Raw genomic sequence first — 13,183 nt, 5'->3', positions numbered from 1 at the left:
TGATAATGCGCGCAATGTCGCGTCGCATCGACGACGACGCCCGCGGCCCGTCTGGCGGGTGTCGGGACGCTATGCTGAGATGGATGCCAGACACCGTCAGTCTCATCAGCGACCTGGCATCGCCCGATGCGGCAATCCGCGATTGCTGATTGCAACCTCAGGTCCCACGATCCATGATATGATACCGACGTCTCAATCGCAGCGCATCACATCGCGTCGCATGCCACCTACGGTCCAGTGAATCGTCTCGCTTGTTTGCTGTCAGAAGTAGTGAGCGGCGTCCGGTCTTATCTACCCACCCATCCATGCCTGTCATCACCAGCAGTCCAGGCCCGGCGCACATCAACCGCACCAACGCCTACATATGTACATCCGGATATCTACCTGCCTGTGTGATGCAGGAACAAAGCCGTCTCACTCACCCCAGCCTCGCACCCTTTTCTACCGAGACAGCTTAACCTCCATGCCTCTGCCTGCTGGCTGGGCCTGGGCTCCCTCCCCTTCCACCACCTGCGCCGCACAGGTAGCTAAAATGCAACCCTCTCCCCTGCCCTGCCAATATCTTTTACCCCTCACCCCCAAACCCTTCCCTTCCTTTCGCTCCCACGCACCTAACCCCCACGCCAGCATCTGCACAGCAACTGCCGCCGTCCGCGCCGGCTCCGTCTCCCGTCTCCGCTCTCCACGCTCCGCCCCAGCACCTCCCCTGCTCACTCACTGACAGGAATCGTGTTGGAATCTCAACGGCAGCCTGTATCGTCAACTGCCCATACATTACAATTAGAAGAATGCCAGCTCATTCAAGAGCCTTTATTCGCTCAATTTGGATTGTGGGGGAGGGAGAGCTTTCGCTTTCTGTGGCCGACTTGACAGACGAGAGAAGAAATATAAGAAAAAAGAAGATGAGCTACTGCTTTGTAGTTTCCAACCGCAATCCTCCCCTGCTGCTCCACCACCATCATCACCACCACCTCACTTTCTTCATCCTCTCCCCACTCACAACCAAGCAAAACAACAACGAAATAAAAAAGAATACGCTTAATGGTCATACCCCGCCCCCCTCTGCCACGGACTGGCATTGTTCGCCGTCCTCGACCTTGCAACATCGCTTCCCATCGTGTTCGTCCTCGCGTATCCGCCTCCGTACGGCGCGGGGCTGCCGCGCGGCGAGCTGTACGACGGCGGCGCCGAGCGGTTGTCCGCGCCGTTGGCGGGGAACATAGGCACCGAGGGGTCGACGGGCGAGCGCGGCGCCTGGCCGTAGTAGCCGGCCTCTGCGCCCTTGGGCTGGCCGTCGCGGCCCAGGGACCCGGACGAGAATGAGTCCTCGTCGTCGTCGATGCCCGTGCGCTTGTACGGCGCCGGCTTGCCGTCGCCGCGCGCCGTCGCTCCCAGCGCGTCCAGCTCCGTCGTGAGCTGCGGGTTCGACTTGATGAAGGAGCCGCGGTCGTCGCGCATGGGCTGGTACCGCGTGTCGGGGTTCTTGGAGCTCAGCGCAAAGTACGACGACGCCAGGACCATGATAAGGAGCACGAGCGCAAAGACGGCGTTGTAGACGAAGAAGATGACGCCCATGACACCGGTTACAATGCCCTGCAACGCGTTAGAAGAAAGATCTCGCGACAAGTAAAAGGTCGACTTACCGGTTGGTTGAAAATGCCAGTGAAAATCAGCAAGAAAATAGAGCTGACAAAGTTGACTGCCGAAATCGCAATGTTGAAAGCATTCGTCTTCTTGTCCATGTACGGCCTCAGGATACTAATGGTAATGAGAAGACCGGCTTCAAGCAGAACCATGGCAATCGCCTGAGTGGTGCCGCTTCCTTGACCCAATGCAATAAACATGCCCTTGAGCAAGGTAAAGGACAGGATGGGGACGATGAAGTAGTAGGCCGTGGCCTTGAACTGAACATAAAGAAAGCCCCATTTGTTAAGCGAGACTGGGTCCGAGTACAAGATGTACGCAGGGTTCTTGTGCATCTGGATCGAGCGCTGCGCAATACGAATGACCTTGGAGGAAGCCCAGCCGAGAATGCAGACCATGGTGACAATGGTGAAGATGGCGAGGACAATTTCTCCGGCCGAGTCCTTCTTGGTAAGCTCCCAGAAGCACAGGACAACCATTTGCGGGAAACCAATCAGAATCTGTTCAAGTTAGTCTCAGCTGTCACCCGTCTCAGCGCGAAAACATACAATGCGGAAGAGGATTCCCTTCAAGACCGTCAACCATCCGTTGCGGAACTCCTGGAACTTGTTGCTCTTCATGCGGCCAGCCTTGGCAAGGCCCTCGAGGGTGCCCTTGAAGATGCATACTCCGAGAACGACAAACAGAATGAAGATGATGAAGAAGGCGTATCCAGTCATGAAGATGTTGGTGAGCTCAATGTTTGCGCGGAAACCAACTCTCTCAATACCCTTGACGGTAACAACCTTGGTCGTCTCGGCCTGGTTGACGTCGCTATTGGTCCGCTTAGCGAGGAGGAGGGCGCGCTTGGTCATCCTGGCCATCTTGTGCAGGGCACGCTTCTCAACTTCGACGGAAGTGGTGGCGAGACTCGAAAGGACCGTGGAGGGAGTGCCGCCAGTCGCGCGCTGGTACCAAGTCGCCATCTTTTGCAAGAACCTCACGCGGATAATACCCATACTCCATTGGAAATTTTGGGTCCAAGAGGCGACAATGGGCGGTAGTTCGACGGCCGTCATGCCAATGTAAGCCTGCGATTGGAAGAAACCGAAAAGAGAGAGCGCGTTGGCGGCGACGTGAGCTGCAGTGTTGGAATGACCGAGACCCGAAGAGATGGCGGAGGCTGCAAGACCGGAGCCAGCAATGACGGCAGTGACCCAACCCACACCCTTTTGGTAGACGGTTTTGCCATTGGAGAGATCTGCCTCGACACAAGCGACGGCCTTTCCAGTGTCTGTGTCGTTGATGTAGATTTGCACCATGCCGTCGAGGTCGGGGACCGTGTAGGCAATGTCTGGCGGGTCGGTTAGCATGAAACAGCGAGACGACACAATGTTTGGGCGGGCGAAACCACTTACTCGGCACAGACTTGATGGTCGATTCATCCAAGACGACATTGGACTCGATGTTGATTTGACCAGTGTTCATGGGGCAGAGACCCTTGAGGTCGGCATTGGCGCACGGATCCAGTTTCTGCTTGAGGACCCTGTAGCCGTATGCAAAGACCTCGAGCTCAGCCGTGACATTTCCAGAAATGTCCGAGACACCGACAATGTTGAAGGTCAGGGTCTTGTTGTTTGGCGTGAAGACGACGTTGAAGAGGGTGGCGGAGAAGCTCGAGTTGGCCATGCACGGGTTGAGCGAGTTGGATTCGATCATGCGCTCGGCCGCGGCGAAGGGCGCGACGAGCGAAAAGAGACATAGGAAGAGGGCGAGAGCCCGCGAAGGTAATGAGGTTGACGGCATCATGAGAGATGCCTCGAAGGTGGATTAAAGGCGAGTAGGAGTCGAAGAGTCGAAGGCGGGTGCGCCGCCTCCTGGTCAGTAGCCGAGGGGAGGCTGCTCAAGCGGAGGACCAAACCAGCAGCGGTGGGTGAGGATGGGAGGTTGGCGTGTCGCGAGTGAGGAGGCTGAACGAGCGTGTGCGGTGGTTGGGTATGGTGGTGACAAAGCGACGTGACGGGGAATGCGCGCAGCGAGCGTGTGGGGAGGAGTTGCTGCGACGACGTCGACGGTCGTCAGGTGTGGTCAGGCAGTCGGAGGTCGGGTGCTTGACGCAGAGGTCCCGCCGAATTTGGCAGCAGCGACGGGAGGGGTGCTAGTGTAGACGGGAGTAATGCTAGCGCGGCCAAAACGATCGAATAAAAGACGGCGGCGGCCTTGCCAACGGGCGGGATGGAGAGGGAGAACGGAAGGTGGACGAGAGCTGAAAAGGTGTTGAACGAGCGACGACAAACGGTCCTGGTTACTCCTGAAGAGCGGCGGGACCAGAGTTTTTGGAAAACGGAAACGGGGCTGAGCAAGACGCTGGTACACGGCACCTTAGCTTCCTTGTCGGCGGCGTGGTGGAGAAATGGGAGAGAGAGACAGCAGCAGAGGGAGTAGGAATGGCAGCCAAGGGCCAAGCACATCAGGGGGCGTGCATCGTGTCCGTATTGTCGTAATATTAATGACTGAGTGACGCGGCCAGTGAGACTCGCTGAACGAAAAAACCACAGCGCTCTGCTGCCCGCCCGTTGTGCTCGTCTGCCCGTCGCTGTCGCTGCCGCTTGTTCCCTGCCGCTGCCGTCGCGCCTTGAAATTGCCATCGGCGGCGACAGAGGCATAGCCACAACACACACAGGCCAGAACAATCACGACGACGGCCAGCCTGAGGTGACGATACAAGTATCTGAGTACCTACCCTACAGTATGTAACGACACGCCTTGTGACTCCGGTTGCATTCTCCTTTCCACCCACAGATCCCGCGCCGATCGCACGCAGGGGATTCCCCTCTCCACGCGCCCGAAGCATGCCCGTCGCCCATTTTACTGTAAGAAAAGCCCTCCCTCCGCGTCACCTTGATTACTCCCTCTACCCAATCCGTCTGACGTGTGTCCGCCCTGTCGCGCGGCAACTTCTGCGCTACTCGTCATTCGCTCCCCTCTGCCGCCCTGCACAACACCACCTTCCATATTGCCACCTCACAAAAGCCTCCTCCTTCCGTGGCCAAGACGGAGTACTTCTCGCGTAATGCTCAACATCATTAGACAGATACGAACTTTTGTAGCTAACCCCTCAACGCCCGCCAAGCACACAAAAAGCACTTGGCCGCAATCACATTTGAACACAATGACTGTGCTCTGCAAACGCCGAGTCCCAATGCCTGGCTACCAGATGTCCTCCCTCCTGCACGCTACGCGCGGGAGTGCGTCATGGCCGCCGCGCCGTCTGCGCTAGCCTACCCAGCCAATCGATGCTGCCCGTTTTTGAAACCGCCTCCGTGTCGAACTCTCACCACGTCCATCGCCGACTCTACCTAGTTGGTGAACCTCTTCGTCTGCGACGGCTGGCTGCCATATGCCCGTCTTCCCTGCTGCTTCTTGTCGCGCGTCATGCTCGCCCCCAATTGAATGTCGATTCGAGGCGGCACCGAGAATCCGTACGACTTGGCGATTTTGGCCAGGTCGAGCTTGTGCACGTCGAACACGCTCCGCAGGCTGTGGCTGGCGTACGCTTGGAGGTATGCCTTGTATCCCTCCTTGGCAGACTGTCATACTGTCAGCCAGATCCGTAAGACGTGATTGACGTAAACAAACCTTGTTCAAGTAGTAGTTTGACGAAATCAGCTTTTCGAGCTGACTTTGGATGTTGAGCAGCTTGCGCGCCGGCAGCTCGAATCTGCGTGACGTCAGTTTCTGGTCAGCAGCAAGGAACGTGGCCAACGTACTCGACCAAGGGCACGCGAGCTTCCTTGAGATGGGCAAGGAACCCAACCTCGGAGGGATTGAGAATGATCAAGCTTTTTCCGCTGCTGCCAGCGCGAGCAGTGCGACCAGCACGATCTGAAATCTAGTTAGAGATTTTGACTTTTACCCACCATGAAACGTCACAGGTCTGACTTACGAATATACTCTTTGGGCGAGTCTGGCGGGTCAAATTGCAACCTGCGCTCGAGTCAGCATTGATTTGCAGGTACAAGCCTCGTTTGCTTACACCCAGTCAACGTTTGGCACGTCGAGGCCACGAGCCGCAACGTCCGTGGCCACCAATATGCCTTGCTTTGCGTTGCAAAATTCGAAAAAGACCTAATAACGTCATTAGCCGGCCGTTGATGGCAATCTACAGGAAACACGCACGTTGGTCCGCTTTTGTTGTTTCATGTTGCCGTGGAGCGCAAGGACCGGCAGATCAATGAAGTTGAGAAGCTCCGAAAAGTACTGCACGCTCTTGCAGCTCGACATGAAGACCACCACCTTTTTCTTGATGTGCTTCTTGAGGAACGTGAAGAGCAGGCGGAACCGCAGGTCTGGTTCGCAAATGACATATCCTTGCTCCAGCCCCTCCGCCGTGCTGTGCTCCTCGTGGTAGGCAACGTCAATCATCAGGGGGCCTGGCTTGAGCGAGATCCTGGCCAGATCCTCGACCTTGCGGGTTTGCGTAGCCGAGAACAACATTGTTTGTCTGTCGTCGGGGAGGATTTTGACAATTTGGCGAACTTCGTCTTCGAAACCAATCTCGAGCAACCGGTCGGCCTCGTCAATGATCAACTAAACAGTGTTAGACTGCGTAGGCCATGCAGGGCGTGGCAAACTCACCGTCTTGAGGTTCTTAAACACAAATCCGGGCGTGTTTTGCAGGTGGTCGAGAAGACGTCCGGGAGTTGCAATGAGCAAGTTGCACCCCTTCTGGAGCTTCTCGGCCTCGGCCCTGCGGTTTGCTCCTCCAATCACGATGCCAAATGTTTGACTGTGGTGCTCCAAGAGCTCTCTGGCGACACCGAAAATCTGCAGCGCAAGCTCCCTGGTGGGCGACAGCACGACGGCGCCCACACCGTTGCGCGGCTTGAATCTCAGAGCTGACAGCATTTCCACCACCGGAATCAAAAACGCCAAAGTTTTACCAGATCCAGTCTTGGCCGCGCCCAGCACGTCCTTGCCTGCGAGTAGAGGAGGAATGGCTCGTCTCTGAATTTCGGTCATGTTGGTGAAGCCCATTTGTTCAATGGCCTTGTTGGTCTTGGGATTCAGTTGCAGCTCGGCAAAAGATTGCGGTTCCGTGTCCACGTTCGGGAGGCTCATTCGGCTTGCGAAGGGCAGGTCGGATCCATTTTGAGGTGCGCTGTCCTTCTCTCCCTCCAAGTCCTGTTCCTCCTCACCATCCTGAGCGTCGTCGCTCGAAGCATCTCCGCCGTCCTCGACTACCTTTGCGCCAGCTTCGGCGGCAACCTTCTTGAGCTGCTTGTTTATGCTCTCCTCAGTCTCCTCCTCTTCCGCCTCGCTTTCGGGTTCCTCCTTCTTGGACTTTTTCCTCGGCTTGGTCTTTTCGCTCTCGGGGTGCCTCTTTGTCGTGGCAGGGCTGTTGGTCGTGGCGGGGAGGCTTTCGGCAGGAGCTTCCGCGGCCTTGCTCGCGCTCTTGCGCTTGCGCTTCTTGTTGTCGATTTCCTTGGAGCCCATGGTGCTGCAAAAAGTTGGAACGCGGGTGATTTTTTTGCTGAGGACGCGACACTCTTGCCGACCGCCGGCAGAAAGTTTTGGGTGGAACTTCTCGTCGGCGTTGACAGGGGCCGATGATCTAACCAATCTTGGACTAGCGTCCGCGGGAGATCACTGCCATTGGCGCGCTATGATGATGTAACTAGCGTCCTGGTTGGCGGTTGCGGTAGCTTGCCTTCAATGGAATTCCTCACACCACGTCTTAGTCCTGCAAAACATCCAACTTGCTGCAGGCAAGATGCTCGGCTCCTCTCCATTAACGGTATTATGGGGTCTCTTCATCCTGGCCTTGGTGTCATACAGGAGTATCGCAATTGACCACGAGCCCGTCAATGCGCTCCACCTCACTACCTGGGTTTCATTATGGTTGCTGCGATACTTCAACGACCACCTGAGTGCCGTTCTTGATCTGCGGATATTCCTGGCCTTTATGACCCTCGACGTCGCAAAAGACTTGTGGAAATTTTCCTACATTTCGACCATCTTCCTCGTTCCTGCTTTCATTGCGGCACGCGCACCTCCTTCCCCAATTCCAGAAAGTGGTCCCCACAAAGAGGATCTTGATGGACTCGAAATCCATTGTACTCCAGCACTAATCCCCAGCCGCACGACGCACTCTCGTATGTTTCCAGAGAAGCATTCTTTTGTATACTCCTATCTCCTGGTTGGAATACCCATTGGCCCCTCCGACAGACCACGCCGCTATGGCTCCTTGATATCAGTCGACACGGACCTACTTCCAGTGGGCCAAAATCGTAGAGGATGGTTCCACGTGCAAGGTGTTGACTATCTCGAGAGAGGAGGTCAAAACAGGACTTTGAAAGCCAAACTCTCCCAATATCTTCGTTCCCAGGTCTGACCTTATCCTCGACTCTCCAAAGCTTTACTGACTGGAATCAGGGAGTCGATGATGAATCTTGGCACCACGCCTTTCTGGTCACGGCCCCAAAATTCTTCGGGTATCAATTCAACCCCGTATCATTTTGGTACATTTATTCGGAGCAAAATCAATTGCAGCACATGGTCTTGGAAGTCAACAACACCTTTGACGAGAGACGCATGTATCTTCTCAAAGCAGACAACGAGTCAACTGAGAAGTCAGATTCAAAGGTGACCAAGTTTAGCGAACAGTGGGCCAAAGACTTTCATGTCTCACCGTTCAATTCGCGAAAGGGATCATATGCCTTGACAGCACGAGATCCATTTTGTGGAGACGCAAAAGTTCCGCATATCGACAACAACATTGTGCTGCGTTCTTCCGAGGGACACGCAAAGTTGGTCGCCAGAGTCTTTACAGACAAAGCTCCAACAGACCCTCGTACAGCCACGACTTTTGAAAGTCTCTGCTTCATTTCAAAGTGGTGGTGGGTCGGCTTTGTGACGTTTCCAAGAATCGTCAGAGAAGCGTACAAACTCTACTTCCGCAGAAAGTTGGACGTCTTCTTTCGACCCGAGGTGCTTCCAACTAGTGTCGGAAGAAAGCCAACTGCAGAAGAGACTGCGCTTGAGACCTTCTTCCGTCGATATCTTTCAGAACTCGCCAAGCAGTCACCACTGCGAGTCTCGTACACACCTACTCCTGGAATGGGATCGCCAGAGATCTTTACTTCTTCAAAGATGCCCACTTCCGCGTGTGAGGACATTGAGATTCGTGTTCTCACTCCTGCATTTTACAGCCGCTTCGTGCACTACTCTCATTCATCGGAAGCATTTGACCGCGAGTGCATATTTACTGCGGAAAAGAATCGCACCGTCTGGATCTCGCGGCCAGAGCTGTTGCCGGATCTGCCTCTTGGGAAGTTGGAAAAAGCTACTGGCGCAAAAGGAGAGCCTGGAAAATCCCTGCTTGGTTGGACGCTGGTGAAAAGGCTTCGATGTCCACCGGCCGCACCTAGCTACCCAGACAAAAACGAGGCCACTGGCATCTACTCTTGCGACCCGGAAGACATTCGAGTTCAAAAGTTCTCCCCGCTGGACGAGTTTGTCCACGAGCGCTGCTCAGATGCTTCTGTTTACAGACGCTGTCTACTCAAGCTCTTCTTGGCGCAACGATATGCTGCCGGCTTCACAGAAATTTTGGATCTGTTTGATTTTGCGCTGCGACTTGGCCTCGCCTATCTTTCGTTCGATCTTGTCCGGTCATCTCGGGGCGCATCTAATCCGCGCGACCTTTTGTACATTGCTTCCTTCGTGTTCATCGTCAACTTGCTGCATTTCTGGGGCATAGCCAAGGAGTTGAGCTACCGTTATTGATTTCAGCAATCTGATTGAATCCACTTTCTCCAAAGCCGCTTGAGATGCCAATGCAAGATTTACCTTCAACTTCCAAGTGCGGCTAGCACAGCAACCTTGAGTCACCGTGGTCATGCATCCTTGCCGTTACCATGCTCAGTGTGGTGCCGGAATAGGCTTAGCGCCAGGACATGGATAACCGAGGTGCTCCTTTCATCCTGCCGTTGGCAAGAATGTGGGGTTGATGGAAAAGTAACCCAAGACGACGTACAGCAATGGCATTTGACGAGAGCCTCGCAAACGAGCAGCTCAGTCCAGAAAGACTTGGGGGCTCTCGTCTGTTGTAGCACTTCACATGTCAGAATAACGCATGGAGGGAGCCCCAGTAACGTCATGCATACGGCACGTGCGGCATGCCATCCGCCCCAGACGGGCAAGCCAGCCAACCACACGAGTCCCCCGCGTCCTCCAGGCCTCGGACCAAAGGCCCCATATTCCCGACAGAGTGCGCGACTATCCTTTGATGCTTCTGACTACAGCACCTCGGCCCAATGGTAGAGGCCAGAAATGGCTGAAAGCTTGACTCTGGCTGGCCGGACCCAGGCCCCGTTACCCGACCTCTCCCGAACCATATGTTTTGGCTCACGCGCGGCCGCCCAGGGCAAGCTAGGCGAGCTGGAGTAGGCTGGCTCTGGGGGGGTTTTAATATGACTACCTTGGCTCCTCTCGCTCGGTCTTGTTTGTGGAGTTCGTTGTAGCGGCGACTGCATTCCCCCCACACTGATCCCGCGTCCTCTCAGGTATTCAGCTTTCGATCATCATGGCGTCTGGTTCGATGCTTCCCCAGATGGCCTCCATCGACGAGGAGGACCGCGCCTACCAGCAAGAGGTGCAGGCAGTCAAGCAGTGGTGGACCGACTCGCGATGGAGATATACCAAGCGGACATTTACCGCCGAACAGATTGTCTCGAAGAGGGGCAACCTGAAGATTCAGTATCCGAGCAACGAGCAGTCCAAGAAGGTCTGGCGGACGCTCGAAGCACGGTTCAAGGTACTTTCACATGCTCGAAAGCTGGACTGGTCAAGTGTTGACACGATGACAGAACAAGGACGCAAGCTTCACGTATGGCTGCTTGGACCCCGTCATGGTCACCCAGATGGCCAAGTACATTGACACCGTGTATGTGTCGGGCTGGCAATGCTCGTCGACGGCGTCGTCAACGGATGAGCCTGGCCCAGATCTTGCCGACTACCCCATGGTCAGTGACGTCTTGGATTGGAACGGACGGATGACTTATTGAGCAACAGACCACCGTCCCAAACAAGGTGCAACACCTCTGGTTCGCACAGCTTTTCCACGACCGAAAGCAGAGGGAAGAGCGCCTCAGCACTCCCAAAGACCAGCGCAGCAAATGCCCCAACATCGACTACCTGCGGCCAATCATTGCAGACGCGGACACTGGACACGGAGGATTGACGGCCATCATGAAGCTTACCAAGCTCTTCATTGAAAAGGGAGCGGCTGGAATCCACATTGAGGACCAAGCACCTGGCACCAAGAAGTGCGGACACATGGCTGGCAAGGTGCTGGTGCCCATCAGCGAGCACATCAACCGTCTCGTCGCCATCCGCGCACAAGCCGACATTATGGGGACGGACCTGCTCGCCATTGCGCGCACTGATTCCGAGGCTGCCACGCTCATCACCTCGACAATCGATCCCCGTGACCATGCCTTTATCCAGGGCGCCACGAACCCAGCCCTGCAGCCCCTGAACGCCCTGATGGTCACCGCCGAGCAAGCAGGCAAATCTGGCGACGAGCTGCAGCGCATTGAGGACGAATGGGTCGCCCAGGCCGGCCTGAAGCTTTTCCATGAGGCCGTGGCCGACACCATCAATGCCGGCGTGCACGTCAACAAGGCGCAGCTGATCCAGCAATTCTTGGACCAGAGCAGGGGAAAGAGCAACGCCGAAGCCCGCGCCATTGCCAAGGGCATCACCGGCGTCGACATTTACTTCAACTGGGACGCTGCCAGGACTCGCGAGGGCTACTACCGCTACCAGGGCGGCACCCAGTGCGCCGTCAACCGCGCGGTTGCGTACGCTCCTTTTGCCGACCTCATCTGGATGGAGAGTAAGCTGCCCGACTACAAACAGGCCAAGGAGTTTGCGGACGGCGTACACGCCGTGTGGCCGGAACAAAAGTAAGTCGTTCAACACAGCGCGTGAAGAGCAAAGCTGACAAACGCCTTCCAGGCTGGCGTACAACCTGTCGCCCTCGTTCAACTGGAAAAAGGCCATGCCGCGCAACGAGCAAGAGACGTACATCAAGCGGCTGGCGGAGCTGGGCTACTGCTGGCAATTCATCACGCTGGCGGGGCTGCACCAGACGGCGCTCATTGCCGACACGTTCAGCAAGGCGTACGCCAAGCGCGGCATGGCGGCGTACGGCGAGATGATCCAGGAGCCCGAGATGGACAACAAGGTCGACGTCGTCACGCACCAGAAGTGGAGCGGCGCCAACTACGTCGACAACATGCTCAAGATGGTGTCGGGTGGCGTGAGCTCGACGGCCGCCATGGGCAAGGGCGTGACGGAAGATCAGTTCAAGCACTGAGGATTTGGTTTCTTGGTGGATGTTGTTTCCAAACGTGTATGAGGTTTCGTGGGAGCGTCTGTCAAGTTTGTTGCCGAGCGCAGGGAGAGGGTAAAGAAGAAGCAGTCGACAGAAGAATCAATAGCATTTGGACAGTCCTCTCGGTGAAGTGTCCGCTGACGAAAAAGTTTTAGCAAGCGCGCGGTGTCGTCCGGGGAATAGATAACTACCAAAAAGTTGAAGGCGTGATGTGAAGTTGATGCGGCTGGCATCGGCGACGGGGAAGGACGTGGTTGATGCTTTCAGCGGTAAGCCGAGCTGCACCCCACCGGCTACCCGGCACATCACGCATTCCGCGAGCGACACCTCTCTCCGCACGCGGATCGTCCTCCGCTGTCAGGGTCTGCTCACTTTGTCGTCGTCGCTGGGCCTGGAGAAAAAACGTCGGCGGCCGAATACGATGCCGACACCGACATCGCACGCCTTTACTTTTGGTCGACCATTTGCTTGGCCAATGGTACTCTTGGTTCCCGGTACCAACGACACCTCCTCTCCTTGAGGCGAAACCACGACGGCACATTCCCCTCTTTTTGGCCCTCCACCGCCTCGATTTCCCCGGCCAAGAAGTCGTAGATGAATCTCGCCACCATCATGGTGCGCCTCCCCGATGGACAACCGCAGTCGAGTTGCGTCATGCGTATGTAGGGCGCGGAATAGGGCCGCCCTGTCAAGTGGGCTCCCAGATTGATTGATGTGCGCCCTCTCAACGGCTGGATTCCTCAATTCTACCACTCGCCCCACCCTGCTCTTCCCAGATGCCGCCCTATCATTCTCTCGCAAAATCGTCTACTGCCGTGGGTGACTAACGATCCCCATCATGTCTGCTCGGCCGCAATCGTGTCAAACATGGGGCACTACCGTTGCCCGACCCCAGGGCGCATCTATTCTTTGACTACTTTTTTTTTCTTCTTCTTCTCTGCTCCTTGACGGCTGTCTCCCCACCCCTTGCCTTATACCAGGTGACTCCTCTTTTCCCACGGTCTCACAGGAGCATTTGTTTCTTCTTCAACGTTTTCTTCCAAATTCTGTACCCGTTCCTTCTTCAAGCCTTCTACCGAGCTTCCACGCCATATCCCCGAAAGGGAGAATCCACATTTTTTTGCTGCCGTCCGCCTCTCGGCTGGCTTGACCGTCGTG

At 55.9% G+C, this 13,183-nt stretch overlaps 5 protein-coding genes across 5 annotated transcripts; 3 read left to right on the top strand and 2 right to left on the bottom strand.

The window, feature by feature from the left end:
* The first annotated feature begins 203 nt into the window (after positions 1–203).
* Positions 204–880, top strand: BKA78DRAFT_157465 (uncharacterized protein). Its single transcript, XM_066883043.1, has one exon. It carries the CDS (start codon positions 365–367, stop codon positions 719–721), a length of 357 nt encoding a protein of 118 aa, XP_066743819.1. The 5' UTR covers positions 204–364; the 3' UTR covers positions 722–880.
* On the bottom strand, positions 880–3,566 carry BKA78DRAFT_157378 (uncharacterized protein). Its single transcript, XM_066883042.1, has 4 exons — positions 3,042–3,566; positions 2,193–2,977; positions 1,644–2,144; positions 880–1,593 (listed from the first exon to the last, which is right to left on the bottom strand). Exons 1-4 carry the CDS (start codon positions 3,430–3,432, stop codon positions 1,039–1,041), a joined length of 2,232 nt encoding a protein of 743 aa, XP_066743818.1. The 5' UTR covers positions 3,433–3,566; the 3' UTR covers positions 880–1,038.
* A 1,416-nt stretch (positions 3,567–4,982) lies between these two features.
* Positions 4,983–7,119, bottom strand: BKA78DRAFT_253073 (P-loop containing nucleoside triphosphate hydrolase protein; the record flags this gene model as incomplete). The annotated part of the gene is made up of 8 exons (XM_066884785.1): positions 4,983–5,213; positions 5,263–5,344; positions 5,394–5,508; positions 5,570–5,610; positions 5,660–5,751; positions 5,803–6,213; positions 6,262–6,825; positions 6,865–7,119. The coding sequence occupies 8 exons, from the start codon at positions 7,117–7,119 to the stop codon at positions 4,983–4,985; spliced, it is 1,791 nt and encodes a 596-aa protein (XP_066743817.1).
* A 661-nt stretch (positions 7,120–7,780) lies between these two features.
* On the top strand, positions 7,781–9,411 carry BKA78DRAFT_252453 (uncharacterized protein; the record flags this gene model as incomplete). The annotated part of the gene is made up of 2 exons (XM_066884738.1): positions 7,781–8,011; positions 8,059–9,411. 2 exons carry the CDS (start codon positions 7,781–7,783, stop codon positions 9,409–9,411), a joined length of 1,584 nt encoding a protein of 527 aa, XP_066743816.1.
* An 826-nt stretch (positions 9,412–10,237) lies between these two features.
* On the top strand, positions 10,238–12,007 carry BKA78DRAFT_252302 (isocitrate lyase; the record flags this gene model as incomplete). The annotated part of the gene is made up of 4 exons (XM_066884721.1): positions 10,238–10,441; positions 10,494–10,649; positions 10,699–11,594; positions 11,647–12,007. The coding sequence occupies 4 exons, from the start codon at positions 10,238–10,240 to the stop codon at positions 12,005–12,007; spliced, it is 1,617 nt and encodes a 538-aa protein (XP_066743815.1).
* Between the last annotated feature and the right edge of the window lie 1,176 nt (positions 12,008–13,183).

This window comes from Phyllosticta capitalensis (genome assembly GCF_038381095.1).
Source record: "Phyllosticta capitalensis strain CBS 128856 chromosome Unknown BKA78scaffold_6, whole genome shotgun sequence".
Taxonomy (NCBI): Eukaryota; Fungi; Ascomycota; class Dothideomycetes; order Botryosphaeriales; family Phyllostictaceae; genus Phyllosticta; species Phyllosticta capitalensis.
The sequence above is the reverse complement of the archived record's forward strand: the minus strand, read 5'-3'. Positions and strand labels throughout refer to the sequence as shown.